Consider the following 27823-nt stretch of genomic DNA (forward strand, 5'->3'; position numbering starts at 1 on the left):
TAAATAGTTAAAATTTATTTTTAGCAATTGAATTTTATGTGATTCTATGCAATATAGTAACTAGAAGTAATCCTCAGATTTTAACAACTGTGACCTATTATTCACCACAATATGATTTTAACAACTTTTGCATTTTATATTACAGGAGTAAATAATAAGTCTGCTCAAGTTCTACTGCTTTTAGTGATACCTGGGCATTTAATTTTCCTCTACACTATTCATTTGATGAAAAGTGGTCACACTTCTTTAACTGTAATCTTCGTAGTAGTATACTTATTTGCTGCTGTGTTACAGGTAAGAGTTGAAACCTCTTGCAATCTCTTTTATGCTCAGATTGATGTAAAGTGTAACTGTAAATCTAAAGGCATAAGAAATATTTTAACATTTCAAAAATCAGCTGAATGCCTTCATATTGATTTGATTTTCTTAAAACCAATAACTTTTAATATGATTTGATCAATAGAACCGTTGAATTTCCTGTTTCCTAGATTCTGTGTCTTCCCTTTTATTTGTTCTCTTCTTTTGTATGAACACATCTTCAGATAAATTCCTGAGAAAGACTGCTGCATAGGAGAAAAATGTTTGAGTCTTTGCATTTTGTAAAATGCTTTTACATGAATAGCTTGACTGGATATAGAATTGTTTCTTTTAGAATTTTGAAGGCATTGCTTCCTTACTTTTTAACTTCTACTACCATTGGAAAGAACAACACATGCCATTCTCACTGCTGATCTCATGGTACAGATCTACTTTTATCTTTCTAGAAGCTTCTAGAAAGAAAATCTTCTCTTTTTCCCTATTGTTCTTAAATTTCTTCTGGTATTTATCTATAAGTTTTAAAGAAATATGCCTAAATTTCTAGTTCATGATTAATCTCCTTTAGACTTTTGCTAATAAAAGTTGAGGATTTGGGGGCTGTTATAATGCCACATCTTTCCCATATGGTTATATAACAGTTTTTGGTTAAATTAGTAGTCAATGTTTCTATTATTGGGTCTATCTAAACATTGTTTACTATAGAGCCAGATAATGTATTATATTTCCTTTTTGTGTATTTTACTTTTCTTTGGGTTAATAATCACATCTTTTTCCATTTGCCTCATTTTCCATAAACCCATCCTAAATTTTTTTCTAACTGTTCCAGCTTTACTTTGTCTTCTTAGCCATGGCTTCTTGCTAAGCTCTGTAGAATTTTGTACCTCCTACAGTGAGAAATCCTAACTTAAGAGATGCATTCAAATAGTTCTTTGAAAAGATAAGATAACCACCCCCCCCTTCAGGGGGTTTGTAGGAGTGGAACTGGAGGATAAGTATGTGGAAAGAAACTGCATTAATGATAATGATGTTAATGAAATTAACTGACATTTACTGTGTTTCCTGTATGACCAGCATTGTTCTAAGTGCTTTACATGTACAGATTTACTTCATTCTCACAAATACTCTCTGAGATTTGTCCTTCTGATATAAATCAGTGATTTTTAAAGTGAAGTACGTGCAAAACAATGCATTGTGTACAGAAAGAGAAGATTAAAACTTCTATTTATATATGTCTACCTCATTTGTTTAAAATGTCTATTTTCTCCTATTTTTATGATTGCTTTACAGTAAACATTAGCACAGTGTTACGTAAGTATACTCATTTATATTGAAAGGGCTGCATAAGCTAAAACTTTTGGAGGTTACTGCGTAAAAGCATAGAGATGAGAAAGCACAGAGCTTATGCCAGAAAGAGCAAGTAATTCATACAGAGGATTTAACTAAAAGAAGAGAAGATGAGGTTAAGAAGGTAGATTAGGGCCAATGTAGAAAGGCCTTAAATGCCAGGCAGAGGAGACAAGAATCCGCTCATAAAATAACAAAAACCCTTATGACTTAATGGATATTTTTAACTTTAATATAATGCTTTATAGCACCCAAGATTTTGTTAAAAGTCACTTACAAATCATTCATTCATTTATTCATTCAATAAACCTTCATTCTACTAGGTGTAGGGATGGGTTTTAAATCCCAGGATGAATAAATTCAGACCCTATCCTCAAGGACTCATAGCCTGGAGGGAAGACTACTACATGAACAAATAACTGTATTATATTGTAATAGAATATAAATGCTGGGGATAGCTACGTGTAATTTGCTGTCAGAGCTTGGAAGAAAAAGCAACTAATTCCACCTTGGGAGTAATATTTTTCTACTATTCAGTAGGGACAACAGTTTTACTTCAAATGCATTTTTACTACTGGCTATCTTTATTGCTACATATGATATGGTCATTTATTATAATTTATATTCTCCATGTGTGTAAGTATTATGAAAAAGATGCATTCCTCAATCCTATGGGAAATATTTAAGAGACTATTCTTTGGTCTGTTTGTAAGCATGCCATTTTTAGAGCAAGTTCCTATTTGTAACTTTACCTCTTCACTTCATGGATGGATTTGATGTTTATGTTTATGGTTCTGTGCGAACATACTATCATGCATCATTTCTCTTAAGTTCATGAAGGATATAAGAAATTTTCCTGAATTCATAAAAATATTAGATTTCAACCTTATGCTCACAATATTCCTATATGTCTTTTGTTAACCTCTGACCTAAATTCTGACCAGTAAAGTTTGAAAAACTAGAGTCGAGGAGAGTAATTATTAATCTCTCTGTGTCTCAGTTACCTCCTCTATAAAGTGGGAGGGATACAGACAGTCCAACTTAACGATTTTTCAACTTTATGATGTGCAAAAGCAATAACGCATTCAGTAGGAACCGTACTTCGAATTTTGAATTTTGATCATTTCCTGGGCTAGTGATATTCGGTATGACGCTCTCTTAAGATGCTAGGCAGTGGCAGCGAGCCATAGCTCCCAGTCAGCCACGTGCTCATGAGGGCAACCAACCGATAAACCGATCCACTTAAGACCATTCTGTACCCAACCATTCTGTTTTTAACTTTCAGTACAGTATTCAGTAAACTACATGAGCTATTCAATACTTTATTATAAAATAGGTTTTGTGGTAGATGGTTTTGCCCATCTAACTGTAGGATAATGCTAGTGTTCTGAGCATGTTTAAGGCAGACTAGGCTGAGCTACAATATTCAGTAGGGTAGTTGTATTAAGTGCATTTTCGACTTACAGTATTTTCAGCTTATGGTTTTTTGGGATGTAACCTCATCATAAGTCAAGGAAGATCTATAGTATTACCTACCTCATAGTCACTTTTGAGGATTAAATGAATTAATTACATAAAGCTTGCTTCATAGTAGATGCTATATACATGTTAGCTGACACTATTGTTGTTATTAACATGGAATTGTAAATGGTGAGCCATTAATCTCTGAATAACAGTTGGATTTTTTTTAATTTTATAGTATTGACTGAATTTTCTTATGTGTCTTTTACAACTTTCATTTTTATGGGTTCTGGTTTTTATTTTCTCGCTAAGAATCAGATAATCTGCCAGAGTAGATCTTTGTTTTTGCACCTGACATTGTGCATTATTTCAATGCAATAGCTTAGAATCAGATTGTAAATTGTCAAATCAAATCTTCATGCTCTGACACTAACATATATAACACATACATGAGCACACACATTCACACATCTCTTTAGAGACTGAGGTTGAGATAAAAAATCTTGACCTTTCCCTTCCTACTTCACTCAGTCTGAAGATGGACAGAATAAATAAGTACTTTTTTTTTAAGATTTTTTCTTTTTGATGTGGACCATTTTTTAAAGTCTTTCTTGAATTTGTTACAATATTGCTTCTGTTTTGTGTTTTTTGGGGGTTTTTTTGGCCATGAGGCATGTGGGATCTTAGTTCCCCGACAAGGGATCGAACCACACCCTCAGCATTGGAAGTCGAAGTCTCAACCACTGGACTGCCAGGGAAGTCCCTAAATATGTACTTTTTAAAGACAAAGACTCTTTCACCACTTAAGACTCATCTTTTAATATCCTTTACTTGACTGACTTCCTTTTTGGATCTGGATTAAATTTATATTCAAAACCTTGGTTTAAATCCCAGCCCTTATTCAAATATTTCAGTCCACACCAGTCTTCCCATCACTAGACTCTATATTTTGATTGAATATTATATAGTAAAATTTTCTAATGCTTGTTTAATTTCTCTCTGCCTAGATTCCTACCTCCTTGAGGGGAGAGACCAAGACTTTTTTCTTTTGGTATCCTCCACAAGACATGATAGAGTCGTTGTTTTTTGAATTCTTGGTATTTCACTCTCTTCCCAGACTAATGTTCTTTAAGGAAATTTCCCCACACCACCTAATTTCCCCAACCAACTGAATGAAGGAAATCAACTTGAAAGAAGCTTTGTATTGAATTTATTATAATGACATCATGACAGTTCTTTGCAGTATTTTTGCATTTACTCAGGTGTCGTCTTCCTGGAAGTCTTTCTTGAATACCTAATTTGGTGCCTTTATTCTCTGTTCCCATGGTACCTTGTGAATACCATTATCCTAGCTTTTCTACTTCACATTGACATAAGCTGTTCCTGTGTCTGTCTCCCCCATTCTAGAGAAAGGGTCTTTGTTTTACACATTTTTTTAATCTCTAGCACCCAGCCCCATTCCTAGTGCTCAATTAGTATTTGTTATACTGAATGACTGTATCTTGCTAGCTCTGTCACCCCCTTCAGGAAGAAGAAAGTTTACAACTGTATTTAGGTACTAGAAATTCCAGAAAAACTGAAAAATCTGTTTTCTTCTCCTTGCTCAAATTTTCTCTTTCACTGACCTAGGTATTTAATTTTTTTTTAAATAAGAAATAAAATAAAAGACAATGAAAAATAAAACAGAAAATACCACAAATTCTATCAGGATTTAGTCAAAATTATAAGGATTTACTGAAATGTTTAGAGATGACATCCTTGATATCCAGGGCAAGTGCAAGGTTGGCTTTAGATAAAGGGAATTGGAAATGAGTTGAAAATTGATTAAGCTGAAGGATGGAATGTGAGACTGCTGTGGGGATAATGTGTAGTATTCTGTGTACTTTTGTGTATGTTTGAATTTTTACATAGTAAGCAGTTTTTTAAATCAAGGTTTTTCAGAGCTTTTTTTTTTTTTGCGGTACGCGGGCCTCTCACTGTTGTGGCCTCTCCCGTTGCGGAGCACAGGCTCCGGACGCGCAGGCTCAGCGGCCACGGCTCACGGGCCCAGCCGCTCCGCGGCATGTGGGATCCTCCCGGACCGGGGCACGAACCCGTCTCCCCTGCATCGGCAGGCGGACTCTCAACCCTGCGCCACCAGGGAAGCCCTTTCAGAGCATATTGACTTCCTGATTTTGGTCCTGTAGCTATTTCTTACTTAAAGTGAAAAGTATAAAGTAAACTTGAGTTTGAAATTGTTTGAGACTTAGAATAGTTGAGTTCATGTCTTGTTCATCTTAAGTGCACACTGACTCCATTTTTTTTTTTTTTTTTGCGGTACGCGGGGCCTCTCACTGTTGTGGCCTCTCCCGTTGCGGAGCACAGGCTCCGGACGCGCAGGCTCAGCGGCCATGGCTCACGGGCCCAGCCGCTCCGCAGCATGTGGGATCTTCCTGGACCGGGGCACGAACCCATGTCCCCTGCATCGGCAGGCGGACTCTCAACCACTGCGCCACCAGGAAAGCCCTGACTCCATTTTTTGAAACTATTTTTTAAATTAAAAAATCTACTTACATATCACACATTTCATTGTTTAGGTATTTATTATGTGTCTTGAAATTAGAAGGAACCTAACAAATGTGTTTTTGTTATGTGTCATTAAGGCCACTGAACCACAGTCAGTAGGTGTGATGGATTATACTCTTACTCATGTTCCCGCCCAGTGCCCAAGAGCAATCATAGTAGTTGGAATATGTCAAGGCTGGAGTAATGTGCAAAAGGCATCCATATTTAGTACACCACCAACCACACTGCATTTTAAGGGTTTTTTTTTTTTCAACATTAATGATGGGTCAGCACCAAGCTGACCATGCTGATTACCCATTCTTCTTTCTGTGCCATCAGTCAGCATTTGTGAGACTGCTCGCTGTGGCTAAGGGTACAGTCACTGGCTTTAGAACAGAATTTTTCATCTGTGTCAACAAATTAGCCCACTGAACCCACAACTTTGATTTCACAGAACCAGAGTATACTTTCTTCTACAAACTTAGAGATGATTGGGTTCTTTCTCTCTAAGCAGTCATTTCCTCTGCCTTCACGTCTTTCTTATTCAGATGCTCCATTGACTGCTCAAAACCTGTTAATTTGTGATATCAAAAGCGTAATAAAGGATTCCAGGCTGTGATGGACCTTGTTGGCCTTCCTTCTAAGATGTACAGAAGGGGCTTCCCTGGTGGCGCAGGGGTTGAGAGTCCGCCTGCCGATGCAGGGGACACGGGTTCGTGCCCCGGTCCGGGAAGATCCCACATGCCGCGGAGCGGCTGGGCCCGTGAGCCATGGCCGCTGAGCCTGCGCGTCCGGAGCCTGTGCTCCGCAACGGGAGAGGCCACAACAGTGAGAGGCCCACGTACCAGAAAAAAAGTAAGATGTACAGAAGGGAATTTTGATATCTTCCTCAGGATTTTCTGTCTCTAATTCTTTTATTTGCCTTATTCCCTGCAGTTTTTTTCAAGGACATAGTACCTGGACAGCATAATAAACCTGAGAAGGTACAATGATAACTATCAATCAAATAAGCAGACGGATGATCTCTTGAGCAAAGAAGGAACAGCAGTACATTGTAGTTCATTTCCCTACTTAATTTAAAGCCTCTACTAGTTCTCCTTTGTGTTTGAATTCCTAAATATGCTTCCTTTGTCTGTGAAGAGATAAAAGCTTAAACTTTGGATGACAAAAGGCAAAAAGATAGGCACATATGGAGTATATTAATATTTTTTCTGCTATAAAATATTTCAGTGGGAAAGAAAAATGAGGCTTTTCTAGCCCTAGAGGCCTACTAAATTCCAACAAAGTGTTTGTTAATATAATTCATAAAGAATGACTCAAAAACACTTCTAAATGAAAATTTTAATACCCTCTTTTAGGCACTGATTGTTTCATATAGAAAATTAGGTTACTAAGAACTTTTCTAAACTTCTAGCAGCACCAAATTCCATGGGAAATTCATGTGAAAGCTTGTGGAAAACCTGGCTGTATCTGTTTTTTAATTGGGAGAGACAAAATGGTTCCCTTAAATGGTGGAATGACAAATTCTCATTTCGTGAAGTTAAAAATATAAATATCGGGATTTTGTCAACTGTATAGTGCACATTATCTTCCAAGCACATTATCTTCAACTGTATAGTGCACATTATCTTGCTAGTCACTGTACAAAAGAAATAGAAGATATTGTCCCTGCCCTTTAGGATCTTCTCTTAGTTGTGGGAGATGAGACTTTAATGCAAAAAATAATTAGAGAGGAGCCTAAGACTTACCTCCTTATAACAGTAAGTTATAAGCATCTTCCTGTGTAACTTAAGAATAACACTTTGTGGTTATGCCTGGATTTCATTGTTTAAAAGTGCTTTAATAGGTTTTTTTTTTTTTTTTTGGAGGGGAGGATCAGAATATATACTGCAGCTGATGAGAAACTTGAATTAATGTCAATAAATATAAAACTGCTCTTAGCAAAATAGTAATACTTATACTTCTTATTAATATAATTTTGAAAGCAGAAGTCTCCTTAGTTTTTATTACTGCCTTTCAGTAGGCAGTGTTTGTTTTTTCATTTTATACTTATGTGCAAATTGCACCATCTTACATTTCCCAACAAGTTCGTGTTCTTAAGAAAAATTATTGTCAACAAAGCCCAAGCCAAACTTAAATGAGCAAATGAGTGACCCTCATAATAAAATTAATAATCTGGATAATGAATTATGAATTTTCTAAAAAGTGTTTCTGTTTTATAAATAATAGTTCATGGTTGTTTTGAAACCTATGCTTGTACCATGAACACACCCACAGCACAAATAGTGCAAATTAAGAGCAAGCAGCTTCCGTTTCTCATCTAGTAGAACATGCTTGGGGCAGAAATATGGTCCACGTACTTGCTAACAGAAGCATTGGCAACATCTTAGTTCTGACGTCACATTCACATGACTCAGTGTCATTATGTTAACTACAAAGACATACAAATAAATGTTTTCACAGAAGAAAAATATAAACCTTATAAATCATCACGTACAAAGAACAAAGTGGAAAAGAGGGAAGATAAGATCCAATATGTAGAACGTTGTAGAAAGATCACAGAGCTCTTTAGAGGCAGAGCTGAGTCTGAATTTCTGCTCTGCTGCTTATTTTGTGACTTCAGTCAAGTTTCCTAACATCTCTGGCCTTATTTTTTTCCCTACCTCAGAGGATAGTAATGAGAACTAAGCTAATGTATATAAAGTACTTGGTAGAGTTGCTGGAACGTAAAGAGTTTCCAGTAATGGTAGTAGCTACAGTTTATCATCATTATTGTTGTAGACATTATTTTTGTTTTCCTCTCATTTTTGGAGCTGGTTATTCAGTGCGCTAAGGCCTTTTTCATCTCCTCACCATTCACCTTCCTTTTGACCCCTGTTCTTTACTGCAGAACTCTTTTTCCTGCTCCTCTGATGAGTGCCCTAAGCTTCAAATACCACCCTTTCACTGCTAACTCCCAAACTGATATCTCCAGTCTGGCTTCCTATTCTACATCTCTAGTTAAATGTTGAAATGTTGTTTCAAATTTAACATGTCCAAAACTAATTTATTTCTCTCATAATCTTTCCCACATCAGTAGGGGTGGTGGACAAGAAGCCACAAGTGCACAGAGAACTCGGCCAGGCTTAGGTACACAAAGATCCCCTAAATCTCTCAGCCCTCAGCTCCTGACCCTGTAAAGTTCCTCCAGGATGGGGAGAGCCTTGCTCGCATAGACTTTATATCTCACGTGTGTGGCTGGTGTCCAAATCCTGCCCATCTCAGTCATTGCCATCACCTTGTTACTGGTGAGTCCAGGCAGTGTAATAGGAAGACTCCTAGATATTTCTGGGTTCTAAGTCAGGTCCCTTCCTAAGTCCATAACTTTGTCTAAGTCACACACAGCCCTGCTCTGTGGCTTGATTTCCTCACTTGTAACACAAGGGTGAAGATACTAACACTAAGGTAACCATATAATTTTAGTCCAAACCAGGACACTTTCGAGAATGAAAGGGAGCTGTTAATAATTATGATTAGAGTCACAAGCATACCATGACAATCCAGGGCAAACCAGGAAGTAGAGTGGTCCTAGTGATCACTGAGATCCCTTCCTGCATTTCTAATAGCTGACTTTGTGAATTCCCACTCCTACAGTAAAGGTGATTTGTTACAAAGCATTGTTGTACATAATTAATAATGTATATGCTAATATTAACATTATTTGGCAACTAAAACAGTCTTTAATATTAAAATCTATAATTGCTGCTAAGGTAATATTAAGTTAAATTGGCTTTTATGGGTTAGCCAGAGAACCCAGGCAATACATAAAATGTTGTTTTCCTTAAAAATTGTATTCCAAGTCCAAATAGCTAATTTTGAATTGGTCTTTTTAAGTTAGAAGCTATCTATTTTTACATTTGTTCAGCCTAAAACAGTCTCTTTCAGGTTCCTGGGTGCACTCTGTGTTCTAATATCTCTGTATTTTACCTAGAAGTCTGTATTTGCCTCTTTCTGCCATAATTTGACTTTTGTTATTTTATAGTGTTCAGCTTTATCTCCTCTTGATCTGCAACTTTTGAGAGGAAAAGAGTACTGGCTCTCTTATATTAAAAGCCGGCTTATCTCCTTATCACCTAAATTGTTCATTCTGAAAATTTTCCATCTCTGACAGATCCCTTCTTGAGGTTTGGTGTTCTGAGCCACTTTTTCAATATATATATTTAAGAGTTTCCAAAATGGTAATAGCAAATATTTATATAGCATTTATTCTGAGCCATGCACTGTTCTAGGTACTTTACATGTATGAACTCACTGAGTACTTAACACAGCCCAATGAGGTAAGTTATACTATTAGTTCCCACTTACACATGAGGCACTTGACCTGGAGAGAAGTTGAGTAGCTGGTCCAAGTCCACTCAGCAAGACGGAGTCCAAATCCAGTCTACAATCCTAACCACTGTGTTTTACAAGAATAAGTTTGACATTTTGTTTTGCTCTTAGTGAGGGTCATAGTTTTCAGGATGGCAGTTCTTGGAGGCTTAAAGCTGCCTCTTCTCTCTGGTTTCATTAGATCTTCATGTTTCTTCCAGCCAGGTGTTTTGCCTCCAAATTGCATTTGTTCCACAGAATTTATATGGAATCTGTGCCTACTGAAGTCAAGTAGGAATCCAGTCAAGGACGTGAATAGGTCCTGAGAGAAGGACTAAGTGCTGCGGAAGTTCAGTAGTGGGAGAGTATATTTCTAGGTAGGGAGGGAACCTTTATAATGGATAAAATTTTGTTTTGTGGAATCCACAGAAAATGCCACTACAGCAAAAAGGAAGTAGCATTAAGTAAATGAGAAGACTCAGGGTATTTACAGAAATACTAAGAAAATTTCTGGAGCATAGGGTTTATGAAAGGGAGTGATGGAAAATAAGGTTGAAAACTACAGATTGTGACAAGATCATGAAGGGTCTTGCAGACCAGACTGAAGAGTTCATTTTATTCTATAGAACAATGATTTTCAACATTTTTTCCACTCCCAACAAACTTGAGAGATCTGACACATTCCTCTGATGCAGTGTCATATAATGTGGAAGGGCTTGAGCTTTGATTTCCACCACCCACTGCCTGTGTCACCTTGATCAAGGTAATCTCTCATCTGTTTTCTCAGCTGTAAAAAGAGGCTAAGAATAGACCTGCTTTGTGGGTTGTTATAAGGATGAAATGAGATAATGCATGTAAGGTGCTATTATTGTCTTATCATTTTAATATCATCATCTCTAATAGCTGTGGATTACTGGGGCAGTGAGTCTCTTAGGGTATCACTGAGTGGATCAGATCCTGTGGAATCTAGCATTGAGTCTCTACCATGATTCTAATACCTGACTCATTCCTTGGAGTCATTCTTCTAAGTAAGGAAAATGTAGCCATATGGTGGTAACGTGGCCATAATTGGAATCCCAGGATACCCACCCAATAGCTGAGCAAGTTAATTGGCTTAGCCTTGGGCAGGTTACTTAATTCCTTGGGGGGTCTTATTGTTCTTGCCTGTAAAATGAGGATAATGATTCCTCTTTGCACAGCAGGTATAATACCTGGCACATAGTAGGCCTCTATTAAATGGTGTGGTTATGTCTTTTCTTTTATTACAACATTGAGTCAAATCCTATTCCCAGATGGCATCTCAAAGGAAAGAGCTAAGCAACCAGGAGATTTTAACAGGTTGCCTGACTTCACTCATTCCTCAGGATTTAAGTCCACCAGATTCCAACGGGAAAGTAAGGATCTCTTTATTCTTTCTGTGACTGTTCTGCCTCTGTCTCTTAAGTGGTTTCTGTCTGTCAGCTTGGGTTGAATGGAAAGTGAGAAGAGAATGATAAAGGAAATGTAAAGGGAGGACCTACAGTTCCAAGAATTTTTTTTCTAGTTGCAAAAATAGCTACTTTAACTTTGGGAGTTGATTAATATGGTGAAGGAAGGAAGTTGAAACAGGTGATTTTTTTGAGATTCCTTTTTAGCCCTGGGATTGCCTTTTTGTGATACAACAGTGTGTTATGCTATTATAGCTTAGGTTGTAGGGTCTTAAAATTGATACACTTTCCTAAATCCATATTTATGATTAATTCTCTGGACAGGTATGCTTGGGCTCCAGGCCAGTAAGCACAGAAGATGAAATGACTACCTGCCTCATTGGAGGCACGGCATGCCAGAGCCCTGTGGAGCAAGGCATTCAGAAAGGGAGCTTTTTTCCATCCTGTCAAGCCTGATGAGGATGCAGTTAGGACCAGGGAAGCCGAGTCTTCTTTTTCTAGTGTGCTGGTTAGGATGTTACTGCCTGTGCTCCGAGTTCTGCTGCAATTGCAGACATGACTTAGAGGAATTTTCACATCATCTGAAAAAAAAAAAAAAAAAAACTTACAACACAGCTATGTGAAGGCACTTACTTGGAAAGCATAAAAACTATTTTTAAAGAAATTTGCCAGAATAAAATCTTGGTTGGGGCTTCCCAGGTGGCCCAGTGGTTGAGAGTCCGCCTGCCGATGCAGGGGACACGGATTCATGCCCCGGTCCGGGAAGATCCCACATGCCGCGGAGCGGCTGGGCCCGTGAGCCGTGGCCGCTGAGCCTGCGCGTCCGGAGCCTGTGCTCCGCAACGGGAGAGGCCACAACAGTGAGAGGCCCGCGTACCGCAAAAAAAAAAAAAAAACATCTTGGTTGATTGTGACCCCAGAATATTCAGCCAGAAAATACTGACTTGAATGATTCGATCATTTAAATTTTTTTGCTATTTAAAAAAATAGATGTTTAGCACCATACTTCTTTTTTATTTTAAAGCTAAATGTCTGTGTTAGTTCTGCATAACAAGGCTAATCTAAGTTGCGGTTTTTTTGTACCATCTAGGGAAATGTGTAAAAGCAAAGGTCTCTAAAGATTTTTGCATTTATTAAAAGGGGTGTTTAAAGGGTGTCAAAAGATGATGAGACCATCATTCAATATCCAAAGTAAAAAAACAAAATTGAATTTATTGCTCACTGTTGTAAAGGATCAGGGGAAACCTCTCCAAGCAGAGCAAATTACTGATCTTTTATAGGGTTTTAGGGATGCCTGGAGTTCAGGGATGGGCAGATATTCAAAAGCTTGAGTAGGCCTATGTCAACTGTAGAGATATGGATACTTGGGTGTGACTTCTGTTGTTAGTTGGTCCTCAGAGGTATATTTATTGGACCAGATTTGTTCCTAATTGCCTACTTCAGAAGCAAGGACTATCATTGATCGGCTGCCTTCTAAATGCATTCAGTAAGGCAAGTTGTTTATTGATCGAATGAATTTAAAAGCAGTTCTGGTGGCTTCTTGTTACCATGGCTAAAGATCAGTCTTTTCCTGGGAGTGTGGGAACTTCTTACTTTCGCAGTCTCCACTCTTGTTCCTCACTCAGTCAAAGCTGCAGGATTTCATTAAGGATTGTCCAGACCTTCACCTCTGTTGTTGATTCTTCTTGAAGATGGGGTATCTGGTTTTCAGTTTGAGTCCATCAGCGTAATTCCTTTTGGGAGGAGGGGTCTTTGAATTATTTATTGAAACATATGATGGGACAGTGGCTGGGTTGAAACATTTGAGACACTGGACAATAAACATTAAGTGTGAGATAAACAAGAATAATTAGAAGTATTGTAAGAAGGGAGTGGAATATATTTCACTACCATAACCTAAGATTTTTCAGGCCTGACCAAGAAAACACGTCCTAATGATTCCCTAGGTAGCCATACTGCCTTTTCTTTTCGCTTAGATACAGATTGTTTTATTTCATCTGTAACATTAATTCAGGTATAATATGAAGTGTTGGCTATGGTTCTGGTTGGCCAAAAGAAAGTCCAAAGCCATTCTTTTATCTGTAACCATAACTGTTACTTAGCTGGTCTTAGGTGGAAGCTGTCTACTTTGTGTGCTCATCTCTTTGATCTGAGAATCTTTGGTTAATAATCAAACCTCCGTGAGTCATCTGCTTTGGGAAGTGCTCTGGAGAACTTCCGTTTAGGTTCCCTATGGTGTTACTTTCCAGCTCTGCTAAAGGTCTCTTCTGTTTTTTTCCCAGAGGACGGCAGTCTGTGTTGCCAGTTCAGGCTCATTCAGGGATTATGTTTTATTCATCATCTTAGATTCAGCATTCAGCCCCTGCCTGGTACAGTAAATATTTATAAAATGAATATTCAGCTTTATATTATTCTTGGATTATTTTTGGCGTTTCAATTATATTTTTTCATTTAGATTCTGATCTCACTGAAAGCAATAACCGTGTCTTATTCTTCTCTAAATGCTCCAGAAAGCTTATCACAGTGTTCTCTATGTTAGATAAAAATAAATATTTGTTAAATTGGATTCCAGATATATTGAGTGTACTTTGTTTGGGTGATAGGGCAAATATTTGACAAGATTTCTCATCTAAAATAGAGAATAAATCTGATGGAGAAGTGAAACATATACATAAAACAATTTGAAGATGATGCTTTTTTAAAACGTAATATTACGTGTTAACAAGTACAAACAAAATATTCTATAAATGACTACTTAAGTGTTATAACAGTAGGTTTTTTAAACATCTTAACCACTTAAACAGAATGCTAAACTTTATTATTTTTAATGGATTAAAAAAATTTTTGATTTTGGAGTATACTTGATTTACAATATTATGTTAGTTTCAGGTGTACAACAAAGTGATTCAATTATACATAAACATATATCTAATCTTTTTCAGACTTTTTCCCCATAGATGTTATTAGAATATTGAGTAGAGTTCCCTGTGCTATACAGTAGTCCTTGTTGATTATCTATTTTATATATAGTAGTGTGTATATGTTAATCCCAACCTCCTAATTTGTCCTTCCCCTTTGGTAACCATAACTTTATTTTCTGATTCTGTGAGTCTGTTTCTACTTTTTGAAAATAAGTTCATTTGTATCATTTTTTAAGATTCCACATATTAGTGGTATCATATATTTTTCTTTCTCTGTTTGTCTTATTTCACTTAGTATGATAATCTCTAGGTCCATCCATGTTGCTGCAAATGGCATTATTTCATTCTTTTTTATGACTGAGTAATATTCCATTGTATATATGTACCACATCTTCTTTACCATTCATCTGTCGATGGACCTTTAGGTTGTTTCTATTGTAAATAGCACTGCAGTGAACATTGGGGTGCTTGTATCTGATTGGATTATGTTTTTCTCCAGATATATGCCCAGGAGTGGGATTGCTGGATCATATGGTAGCTCTATTTTTAGTTTTTAAAGGAACCTCCATACTGTTCTCCATAGTGGCTGTACCAATTTACATTCTCACCAACAGTGTAGGAGGGTTCCTTTTTCTCCACATCCTCTCCAGCATTTATTGTTTTTAGACTTTTTGATGATGGCCATTCTGACTGGTGTGAGGTGATACCTCATTGTAGTTTTGATTCTCATTTCTCTAATAATTAGTGATGTTGAGCATCTTTTCATGTGCTTCTTGGAGAAGCATCTTTTCATGTGCTTCTTGGAGAAGCACATGTGTCTTCTTTGGAGAAATGTCTATTTAGATCTTCTCCCCATTTTCTGATTGGGTTGTTTGCTTCTTGATATTGAGCTGCATGGCTGTTTGTATATTTTGGAGACTAATCCCTTATAAGTTGCATGACTGCAAATATTTTCTCCCATTCTATGGGTTGTCTTTTCATTTTGTTTATGGTCTCCGTTGCTGTGCAAAAGCTTTTCAGTTTAATTAGGTTCCATTTGTTTATTTTGTTTTTATTTCCATTCCTGTAGGAGACGGATCCAAAAAACTATTGCTACAATTTATGTCAAAGAGTGTTCTGCTTATGTTTTCCTCTAGGAGTTTTATAGTATCTGCCCTTATATTTAGGTCTTTAATCCATTTTGAGTTTGTTTTTGTGGATGGTGTTAGAAAATGTTCTAATTTCATTCTTTTACATGTATTTGTCCAGTTTTCCCAGCACCATTTATTGAAGAGACTGTTTTTTCTCCATTGTATATTTGTACCTCCTTTGTTTAGATTAATTGACCATAGGTGCGTGGGTTTATTTCTGGGCTTTCTATACTGTTCCATTGATCTAAATATCTGTTTTTGTGCCAGTACCATATTGTTTTGATGACTGTAGCTCTGTAGTATAGTCTGAAGTCAGGAAACCTGATTCCTCCAGCTCCATTTTTCTTTCTCAAGATTGCTTTGTCTATTTGGGGTCTTTTATATGTCCATACGAGTTTAAAATTTTTTTGTTCTAGCTCTGTGAAAAATGCCATTGGTAGTTTGATAGGGATTGCATTGAATCTGAAGGTTGCCTTGGGTAGTATAGTCATTTTGACAATATTGATTCTTTTAATCAATCCAAGAACATCATATATCTTTCCTTCTGTTTGTGTCATCTTCGATTTCTTTCATCAGCATCTTATAGTTTTCAGGGTACAGGTCTTTTACCTCCTGAGGTAGGTTTATTCCTAGGTATTTTATTCTTTTTGATCAGAATGCTAAACTTTAAAGTTATTTTAAAAAACAAAGTTTCACAATGAAATAAAATGTATTTCACAGTGAATAGGGCAAGGGTAATGAATGATCTCCACTTTATGCAACAATATATTCACAACAATATTGTGAATCCCACAAACATAAGATTGAAGCCAGACACAAAAAGAGCACATAATATGTGATTGCATTTATATTAAGTATAGAAATAGGCATTAACAGCTTAAAAAAATATGTAAAGGAAGGTTGATAACTAGCTTCTGCCAGGGTAGAACTGAGGCAAAGTAGGGAACAATAACTTTTGGTGGGTGATCAGATTCTTTCTCTTCTGCCCCATTTGACAAGCCACTGTTCTTAAATGGCTCATTTAGAAGGAGAATATGAACTAATATTTATGATGTCTATTAACTGCCAGACAATATGTATTTTATTCACATTATTTCATATAATCCTTTGAGCAGTCCTCTGAGATATGTATTGTCTTCCCTACTCCTCAAGTGACAAATATAAAAGCTGAAAGCGTTAAAAATTTGCCCAAGTAATAGAAGTAGTTAAGTAGTAGATAAAATTTGAACTTAGATTTGTATTACTTCAAAGGCTTTGTTATGTCTACTCCATCACAGGATAAGTAAAAGAGTCAAGAACTTAACCTGGTAATTTCATTAGTGGAGGATGATGGGAAGAGGATACTAGGGCAGGGATCAGCAAACTTTTTCTGTAATGGGCCAGGTAATCAACATTTTAGGCCTTGCGGGCCCTATGGTCTCTGTCACAAGTACTCAAATCTGCCAAGACAACACAAAAGCAGCCATAAACAATATGTAAATAAATGAACATGGCTGTGTCCCCAAAAAACTTTACTTATGGACACTGAAAATTGGATTTTGCATCATGTTCACAGGCTACAAAATACTATTCTTCCTTTGATTTTTTTCAACCATTTAAAAATGTAAAAATCGTTCTTAGTTTCTGGGCCATGCAGGTCGTGGGCCAAATTTGGCCTACAGGCTGTAGTTTGCTGACTCCTGCTCTAGGCTGTTGCTGGGAAGAAAACTCTACCAGAGTCCTTGTATATATTTAGGCATTCCCTTTCTAAACAGGTTCAAAAGCTCAACAGATATTTGTCAAACCTCTCCTGTGTGCTCCACTGCTACTTGACATACAAAGATGACCTCTCCAACCTATGAAAGCAATTTAAAGGAAAATAACGTTAAGATATAATTTACATACAGTAAAATACACCCATGTAAAGTGTGGAGTTCGATGAGTCTTGACATATGTGTACAGCCATATAACCACCACCACAGTCAATGTATAGAACGTTACCTTCACCCCCAAAAAGCTCCCTCCTGCTTCTCTGCAGTCAGTTCCCATCCATCCCTGGCTCTAGGCAGCCACTGATCAGTTCTCTGTCACCATAAATTAGGTTTCCCTTTTCTAGAATTTCATATAAATGAAAAAGTATGTACTCTTTGTTGTTTCCTTGTTTTACTCAGCATATATTTCTGGAATTTATCCATATTGTTACATGTATTAGTAATTTGTTTCATTTTTGCTCCTTAGCATTCTATTGGATGAGTATATCACAACTGGTTTATCCATTCACCTGCTGATGAACATTTGATTTGTGTCCAGTTTGGGCTATTATGAATGAAGCCGCTATTAACATTCATGTACAAGTCTCTGTATAGACATATGTTTTTATTTTCCTTGGGTGAATACTCAGGAGTAGAATTACTGGATCATGTGGAAGATGCATGTTTAACTTTATAAGAAACTGCCAAGCTGTTTTCCAAAGTGATTATACCATTCTGCCTTACCATTAGCTTGAGAGTTTCATATGCCTCACATCCTCACCATCACTTAGAATTGTCAGTCTTTTTACCTTTACCCATTCCCATGGGTGTATTGGTGGTAATCTCATGGTGATCATAATTTCCAGTTACCTGATGACTAATAGTATGGATTATCTTTTCATGGATTTATTGGCCATTCATGCTTTCTTCTGTGAAGTTCAAATCTTAGGTCCATTTTTTTAATTGGTATTGAGTTGTAAGAGTTCTTTATATATTCTGGATACAAGTCCTTTGTCAGATATAGACATTGGAAATACTTTCTCCCAATCTGTGCACTGTCTTTTCATTTTCTTAATCATATATTTTAATAGCAGAAGTTTCAGTTTTAATGAAGTTCAGTTTATCAATTTTTTCTTTATGGTTAGTGCTTTTTGTGTCCTAAGAAATGTTTGCCGATCCATAGAGTTTTAGGGATATTCTCTTTTAGAAATTTTCTGGTTTTAGCTTTTATTTGGATCTCTGATCCATTTTTTTTTTTTTTATTTTACAAATTTAATCAGTTATACATATACATATGTTCCCATATCCCCTCCCTTTTGCATCTCCCTCCCACCCTCCCTATCCCACCCCTCCAGGCGGTCACAAAGAACCGAGCTGATCTCCCTGTGCTATGCGGCTGCTTCCCACTAGCTATCTACCTTACATTTGGTAGTGTATATATGTCCATGCCGCTCTTTCACTTTGTCACAGCTTACCCTTCCCCCTCCCCATATCCTCAAGTCCATGCTCTAGTAGGTCTGTGTCTTTATTCCTGTCTTACCCCTATGTTCTTGATGACATTTTTTTCTTAAATTCCATATATATGTGTCAGCATACAGTATTTGTCTTTCTCTTTCTGACTTACTTCACTCTGTATGACAGACTCTAGGTCCATCCACCTCATTACAAATAGCTCAATTTCATTTCTTTTTATGGCTGAGTAATATTCCATTGTATATATGTGCCACATCTTCTTTATCCATTCATCCGATGATGGACACTTAGGTTGTTTGAATCTCCGGGCTATTGTAAATAGGGCTGCTATGAACATCTTGGTACATGTCTCTTTTTGAATTATGGTTTTCTCAGGGTATATGCCCAGTAGTGGGATTGCTGGGTCATATGGTAGTTCTATTTGTAGTTTTTTAAGGAACCTCCATACTGTTCTCCATAGTGGCTGTACCAATTCACATTCCCACCAGCAGTGCAAGAGTGTTCCCTTTTTTCCACACCCTCTCCAGCATTTATTGTTTGTAGATTTTTTGATGATGGCCATTCTGACTGGTGTGAGATGATATCTCATTGTAGTTTTGATTTGCATTTCTCTAATGAGTAAAGATGTTGAGCATCCTTTCATGTGTTTGTTGGCTGTCTGTATATCTTCTGTGGAGAAATGTCTATTTAGGTCTTCTGCCCATTTTTGGATTGGGTTGTTTGTTTTTTTGCTATTGAGCTGCATGAGCTGCTTATAAATTTTGGAGATTAATCCTTTGTCAGTTGCTTCATTTGCAAATATTTTCTCCCATTCTGAGGGTTGTCTTTTGGTCTTGTTTATGGTTTCCTTTGCTGTGCAAAAGCTTTGAAGTTTCATTAGGTCCCATGTGTTTATTTTTGTCTTTATTTCCATTTCTCTAGGAGGTGGGTCAAAAAGGATCTTGCTGTGATTTATGTCATAGAGTGTTCTGCCTATGTTTTCCTCTAGGAGTTTGATAGTGTCTGGCCTTACATTTAGGTCTTTAATCCATTTTGAGCTTATTTTTGTGTATGGTGTTAGGGAGTGATCTAATCTCATACTTTTACATGTCCCTGTCCAGTTTTCCCAGCACCACTTATTGAAGAGACTGTCCTTTCTCCACTGTACATTCCTGCCTCCTTTATCAAAGATAAGGTGACCATATGTCCGTGGGTTTATCTCTGGGCTTTCTATCCTGTTCCATTGATCTATCTTTCTGTTTTTGTGCCAGTACCATACTGTCTTGATTACTGTAGCTTTGTAGTATAGTCTGAAGTCAGGGAGCCTGATTCCTCCAGCTCCATTTTTCGTTCTCAAGATTGCTTTGGCTATTCGGGGTCTTTTGTGTTTCCATACAAATTGTGAAATTTTTTGTTCTAGTTCTGTGAAAAATGCCATTGGTAGTTTGATAGGTATTGCATTGAATCTGTAGATTGCTTTGGGTAGTAGAGTCATTTTCACAATGTTGATTCTTCCAATCCAAGAACATGGTACATCTCTCCATCTATTTGTATCATCTTTAATTTCTTTCATCAGTGTCTTATAATTTTCTGCATACAGGTCTTTTGTCTCCTTAGGTAGGTTTATTCCTAGATATTTTATTCTTTTTGTTGCAATGGTAAATGGGAGTGTTTCCTTGATTTCACTTTCAGATTTTTCATCATTAGTATATAGGAATGCCAGAGATTTCTGTGCATTAATTTTGTATCCTGCAACTTTACCAAATTCATTGATTAGCTCTAGTAGTTTTCTGGTAGCATCTTTAGGATTCTCTATGTATAGTATCATGTCATCTGCAAACAGTGACAGCTTTACTTCTTCTTTTCCCATTTGGATTCCTATTATTTCCTTTTCTTCTCTGATTGCTGTGGCTAAAACTTCCAAAACTATGTTGAATAAGAGTGGTGAGAGTGGGCAACCTTGTCTTGTTCCTGATCTTAGTGGAAATGGTTTCAGTTTTTCACCATTGAGGACGATGCTGGCTGTGGGTTTGTCATATATGGCCTTTATTATGTTGAGGAAAGTTCCCTCTATGCCTACTTTCTGCAGGGTTTTTATCATAAATGGGTGTTGAATTTTGTCAAAAGCTTTCTCTGCATCTATTGAGATGATCATATGGTTTTTCTCCTTCAACTTGTTAATATGGTGTATCACATTGATTGATTTGCGTATATTGAAGAATCCTTGCATTCCTGGAATAAACCCCACTTGATCATGGTGTATGATCCTTTTAATGTGCTGTTGGATTCTGTTTGCTAGTATTTTGTTGAGGATTTTTGCATCTATGTTCATCAGTGATATTGGCCTGTAGTTTTCTTTCTTTGTGACATCCTTGTCTGGTTTTGGTATCAAGGTGATGGTGGCCTCGTAGAATGAGTTTGGGAGTGTTCCTCCCTCTGCTATATTTTGGAAGAGTTTGAGAAGGATAGGTGTTAGCTCTTCTCTAAATGCTTGATAGAATTCGCCTGTGAAGCCATCTGGTCCTGGGCTTTTGTTTGTTGGAAGATTTTTAATCACAGTTTCAATTTCAGTGCTTGTGATTGGTCTGTTCATAGTTTCTATTTCTTCCTGATTCAGACTTGGCAGGTTGTGCATTTCTAAGAATTTGTCCATTTCTTCCAGGTTGTCCATTTTATTGGCATAGAGTTGCTTATAGTAATCTCTCATGATCTTTTGTATTTCTGCAGTGTCAGTTGTTACTTCTCCTTTTTCATTTCTAATTCTATTGATTTGAGTCTTCTCCCTTTTTTTCTTGATGAGTCTGGCTAATGGTTTATCAATTTTGTTTATCTTCTCAAAGAACCAGCTTTTAGTTTTATTGATCTTTGCTATCGTTTCCTTCATTTCTTTTTCATTTATTTCTGATCTGATTTTTATGATTTCTTTCCTTCTGCTAACTTTGGGATGTTTTTGTTCTTCTTTCTCTAATTGCTTTAGGTGCAAGGTTAGGTTGTTTATTCGAGATATTTCCTGTTTCTTAAGGTGGGATTGTATTGCCATAAACTTCCCTCTTAGAACTGCTTTTGCGGCATCCCATAGGTTTTGGGTCATCGTGTCTCCATTGTCATTTGTTTCTAGGTATTTTTTAATTTCCTCTTTGATTTCTTCAGTGATCACTTCGTTATTAAGTAGTGTATTGTTTAGCCTCCATGTGTTTGTATGTTTTACAGCTCTTTTCCTGTAATTGATATCTAGTCTCATAGCATTGTGGTCGGAAAAGATACTTGATACAATTTCAATTTTCTTAAATTTACCAAGGCTTGATTTGTGACCCAAGATATGATCTATCCTGGAGAATGTTCCATGAGCACTTGAGAAAAATGTGTATTCTGTTGTTTTTGGATGGAATGTCCTATAAATATCAATTAAGTCCATCTTGTTTAATGTATCATTTAAAGCTTGTGTTTCCTTATTTATTTTCATTTTGGATGACCTGTCCATTGGTGAAAGTGGGGTGTTAAAGTCCCCTACTATGATTGTGTTACTGTCGATTTCTCCTTTTATGGCTGTTAATATTTCCCTTATGTATTGAGGTGCTCCTATGTTTGGTGCATAAATATTTACAATTGTTATATCTTCTTCTTGGATTGATCCCTTGATCATTATGTAGTGTCCTTCTTTGTCTCTTCTAGTAGTCTTTATTTTAAAGTCTATTTTGTCTGATATGAGAATTGCTACTCCAGCTTTCTTTTGGTTTCCATTTGCATGGAATATCTTTTTCCATCCCCTTACTTTCAGTCTGTATGTATCTCTAGGTCTGAAGTGGGTCTGTTGTAGACAGCATATATATGGGTCTTGTTTTTGTATCCATTCAGCCAGTCTGTGTCTTTTGGTGGGAGCATTTAGTCCATTTACATTTAAGGTAATTATTGATATGTATGTTTCTATTCCCATTTTCTTAATTGTTTTGGGTTCGTTATTGTAGTTCTTTTCCTTCTGTTGTGTTTCTTGCCTAGAGAAGTTCCTTTAGCATTTGTTGTAAAGCTGGTTTGGTGGTGCTGAACTCTCTCAGCTTTTGCTTGTCTGTAAAGGTTTTAATTTCTCCATCAAATCTGAATGAGATCCTTGCTGGGTAGAGTAATCTTGGTTGCAGGTTTTTCTCCTTCATCACTTTAAGTATGTCCTGCCACTCCCTTCTGGCTTGTAGAGTTTCTGCTGAGAGATCAGCTGTTATCCTGATGGGGATTCCCTTGTGTGTTATTTGTTGTTTTTGCCTTGCTGCTTTTAATATGATTTCTTTGTGTTTAATTTTTGACAGTTTGATTAATATGTGTCTTGGTGTATTTCTCCTTGGATTTATTCTGTATGGGACTCTCTGTGCCTCCTGGACTTGATTAACTATTTCCTTTCCCATATTAGGGAAGTTTTCAACTATAATCTCTTCAAATATTTTCTCAGTCCCTTTCTTTTTCTCTTCTTCTTCTGGAACCCCTATAATTCGAATGTTGGTGCGTTTAATGTTGTCCCAGAGGTCTCTGAGACTGTCCTCTGTTCTTTTCATTCTTTTTTCTTTATTTTGCTGTGCAGCAGTTATTTCCACTATTTTATCTTCCACCTCACTTATCCGTTCTTCTGCCTCAGTTATTCTGCTATTGATCCCATCTAGAGTATTTTTTATTTCATTTATTGTGTTTTTAATTGATGCTTGATTCGTCTTTAGTTCTTCTAGGTCCTTGTTAACTGTTTCTTGCATTTTGTCTATTCTATTTCCAAGATTTTGGATCATCTTTACCATCATTATTCTGAATTCTTTTTCAGATAGACTGCCTATTACCTCTTCATTTGTTAGGTCTGGTGGGTCTTTATCTTGCTCCTTCTCCTGCTGTGTGTTTTTCTGTCTTCTCATTTTGCTTATGTTACTGTGTTTGGGGTCTCCTCTTTGCAGGCTGCAGGTTCGTAGTTCCCGTTGTTTTTGGTGTCTGTCCCCAGTGGCAAAGGTTGGTTTAGTGGGTTGTGTAGGCTTCTTGGTGGAGGGGACTACTGCCTGTGTTCTGGTGGATGAGGCTGGATCTTGTCTTTCTGGTGGGCAGGTCCACGTCTGGTGGTGTGTTTTGGGGTGTTTGCGGACTTTTTATGATTTGAGGCACCTCTCTGCTAATGGGTGGTGTTGTGTTCCTGTCTTGCTAGTTGTTTGGCATAGGGTGTCCAGCACTGTAGCTTGCTGGTCGTTGAGTGAAGCTGGGTGCTGGTGTTGAGATGGAGATCTCTGGAAGATTTTCGCCGTTTGATATTATGTGGAGCTGGGAGGTCTCTTGTGGACCAGTGTCCTGAAGTTGGCTCTCCCACCTCAGAGGCACAGCACTGACTCCTGGCTCCTCAATTTGGGATGATTTGTTGTCTATTCATGTATTCCACAGATGCAGGGTACATGAAGTTGATTGTGGAGCTTTAATCCGCTGCTTCTGAGGCTGCTGGGAGAGGTTTCCCTTTCTCTTCTTTGTTCTCACAGCTCCTGGGTCTCAGCTTTGGATTTGGCCCCGCCTCTGCGTGTAGGTCGCCGGAGGGCGTCTGTTCTTCGCTCAGACAGGACAGGGTTAAAGGAGCAGCCTCTTCGGGGACTCTGGCTCACTCAGGCCGGGCGGGAGGGAGGGGCACGGAGTGCGGGGCGAGCCCGCAGCGGCAGAGGTCGGCGTGACGTTGCACCAGCCTGAGGCGCGCCGTGCGTTCTCCCAGGGAAGCCGCCCCTGGATCCCGGGACCCCGGCAGTGGCAGGCTGCACAGGCTCCCGGAAGGGCGGCGTGGACAGCGTCCCGCGCTCGCACACAGGCTTCCTGGCGGCGGCAGCAGCAGCCCCAGCGTCCCACGCCCGTCTCTGGGCTCTGCGCCTTCAGCCGCGACTCGCGCCCGTCTCTGGAGCTCCTCCACGTGGCGCTCTTAATCCCCTCTCCTCGCGCACCAGGAAACCAAGAGGGAAGAAAAAGTCTCCTGCCTCTTCGGCAGCTCCAGAGTTTTCCCGGACTCCCTCCCGGCTAGCTGTGGCACATTAGCCCCCTTCAGGCTGAGTTCTCGCCGCCAGTCCCAGTCCTCTCCCTGCGTTCTGACCGAAGCCCGAGCCTCAGCTCCAGCGCCGCCCGCCCTGGCGGGGGAGCAGACAAGCCTCTCGGGCTGGTGAGTGCCGCTCGGCACCGCTCCTCTGTGCGGGAATCTCTCTGCTTTGCCCTACCCAGGTATGTGGGGAGTTTCTTGCCTTTTGGGAGGTCCGGGGTCCTCTGCCAGCGTTCAGTAGGTGTTCTGTAGGAGTTGTTGCACGCGTAGCTGTATTTCTGGTGTATCTGTGGGGAGGAAGGTGATCTCCGCGTCTTACTCTTCCGCCATCTTACCCGGAAGTCTCTCTGATCCATTTTGAGTTAATTTTTGTATATGGCGTGAAATACAGATTGAGGTTCATATTTTTCCATGTGAATACCCAGCTGTTGCAGCACCATTTGTTGGGAAAACTGTCCTCCTCACCTTCAGTGACCTTAGTATGTTTGTCAAAAACGAATTTACTACATGTGGGTCTACTTCTAAATTGTATTCTTTTCCATTGATTTATATGTCTATTCTTTTGCTACTGTTCTCTTTTAAGCCTTAACTTTTCTAAAACATTTTAAATTGCAAACTCTCTTCTTTATGTAGATCTCAGCTCACTTCCATGAGTATTTGTACTTTTACAGGTATAAATATGCCAAACAATCAAATCTAATGTAGATGTGTTTCTCTCTGTGATTCCAAATCAACATCCTTTTATTCTCTACGCTTAGCATAGAGTTCTTAGTGTGCTAGCATTTCAACAGCAGCAGTAATTATATTTATGAATCCTTGTCTGATACTGTATCTCAAACCTTACAGAAGTCCAGGTTGATCATATCTGGGTTTTCACACTTGTCTCTTCTCATAGCTGCTTCTTCTAAAATGTTAATTAGTTAAGCATGCTCCTTGCCTTTGTACATCCAGTTCTATTCTCTGCTCTTCTCCATATTCTGTCTCTAACTTATGACTTTAGACCCTTCTAGTATCAAGAAAAGATTGATTTTCTAGGTTTCAAATATCTCAGTAATTTTTTTCCCCTTACTTTTATCCCCTCCCATAAAAATGAGTTGTCTTCTTTTCAGGGTTTGTTTACTTATGTCAAAGAAGTTCAGAGCTGTATTTCTGACTCTTTTCCTTTTACGTGCAATTAAAATTTTTTTCAGGTAGTTTCATTTTCTAGCAATATCCATTACTAAATTCCTATAGATTTCAAAGTTATCCTTTTAAATCTGTTCTCTGAGATGATATCTCACCTAGTAAAGGGAAAAAACAGATCTCCATACTGAGCTTAGGCAAGGAAGTGGTTTTTGGTCTTGTTTTATGGGGATTTTTTTAGTTTATTGAGTTTTGTTTCTTATAAAGCAACACATGTTCATCATTGTAAAATTGTCCATAATCCCCATACTCAAGACCACCACCACAAATATTTTGTTGTGCTACTTCAAAAAATTATTTCTCAAACTTGAGTAATATATTAGAAAGGCATTCAATAAATAGTTTTAAATGAACGAATATTCCTTTCTCCAGTGAAATGTTTTGCTGGGCAACAAAGTCTTCCTACTTGAAAAGGGATGCTATTAGAAGCAGAGCCATCTTTGGGCTACAGGCAGAGGGTGAAGAGGGAACACCTAAGTTGTTCAGAGCCTGATCTCTGCTGATTGCATCTTTCCTTAATATTCTATGGATATTAACAGCATTAAAGTAATTTTATTTAGCATGTAAGAGACAGTCAATAAATGTTAGTTTCCTCTAGCAGTTTGTATATGTTTTATTTCCATCTTTTTTGCTTATTATTACTAAACTAAGAAACATCTTTAGTTTGACTTTCTTCTTGATTTTCAGGTTGTCATTTCATAATATTAAGTGACATTGGCCATCACTGGTTCTTTGCATGATTGGAACAGAATGACATGGTCACATGAGGGAGGATCACTAGGCCAGGGTTAACAAACTCCCAGCCAAAAATTATTGTATTAAAAAAAAAATTTTTTTTTTGGCCACGCCACACGGCTTGCAGGATCTTAGTCCCCTGACCAGGGATCGAACCTGTGCCCCCTGCAGAGGAAGTGTGGAGTCCTAACCACTGGACCACCAGGGAATTCCCTTTAAAAATTTTTAATTGCATGTTAAATATTGAATAGATAAACAATAATGACGTGTACAAGGTATAAAGAGTAATAATACAGTGACCACCAGGACACTCACCAGTCAGCATAAGAATTATAACACTACCAATACCCTAGTACCTATACCTTCTAAAGCTACCTATCTGCTCCTCCCTCCTCCTCAAAGCAAACTATTGATTCAGAATTGTATGGCTAAAAAGTTTTTGCTCTTCCCTATGATTATACATTTATTTGGATACCTAAAAATATATGGTTTTAGTTTTGCGTGGTTTTGAAACTTATGAATGGAATCAATGAATTTGTGTTTAAGTGACTTTCTTCTTTTGCTCAGCATTGTATGTGAGATTCATTCATATGGGTAACTGTTGTTCATCTATTTTAGTTATACAGTATTCCATTGTATAAATATTCCATGATTTTTTCATCTATTCTTCTTTTAATGGACTTTTAGGTTGTTTGTAGTTTTTTGCTATTAAAAATCAAGGCTGTGAATATTGTTATATTGTCTCCTGAACACATACTGAGGGTTTCTTTTGGACAGAAAGTCTTAACCATTTTTGTGCCATGGACTCCTTGGGAAGTTTGGTGATTATTAGGGACTCCTCAAAATAAGGTTTGTTTGTTTCCTACTTTCCCCCACCTGCCACCTCACAAAAATAATTCAGGCCAAAGAAAAGACATTTTATCTGTATATCAGGAGTAGATTGAATTCCTGTTGACTGATAATCCTAAATTCTTAGCCGACATTTAAATATTAGATTTTAATGAGTAGCATTAGCAGTCTGGAAACTGGATTAGGGAAGCATATTTTTATAGGGAAAATGAATTCAGCTTTTGTAAGGCTTAGGAAGAAATGTACTAATTTGCTATTCCTGGTGTTTATTTGTATCATATTTCTAAGCACTCCTCTCCCAAAGAAATCATCTTTCGTCACATGATACACAAGGCTGTTACTGGCAGTGGGGCATTGA

General features: G+C 37.8%; 1 protein-coding gene across 5 annotated transcripts in view; it reads left to right on the forward strand.

The window, feature by feature from the left end:
* The window catches only part of SLC41A2 (solute carrier family 41 member 2), a 167098-nt gene that overhangs the window by 123006 nt on the left and 16269 nt on the right, over window positions 1-27823 (forward strand). For all 5 annotated transcript variants that reach the window (XM_060113016.1, XM_060113012.1, XM_060113013.1 and 2 more), the window contains exon 10: window positions 146-294. In XM_060113016.1, coding sequence (XP_059968999.1) covers window positions 146-294 — 149 coding nt within the window. The remainder of the gene's footprint in view (window positions 1-145; window positions 295-27823) is intronic.

The sequence above is a fragment of the Mesoplodon densirostris genome, chromosome 11, assembly GCF_025265405.1.
Source record: "Mesoplodon densirostris isolate mMesDen1 chromosome 11, mMesDen1 primary haplotype, whole genome shotgun sequence".
Lineage (NCBI taxonomy): Eukaryota > Metazoa > Chordata > Mammalia > Artiodactyla > Ziphiidae > Mesoplodon > Mesoplodon densirostris.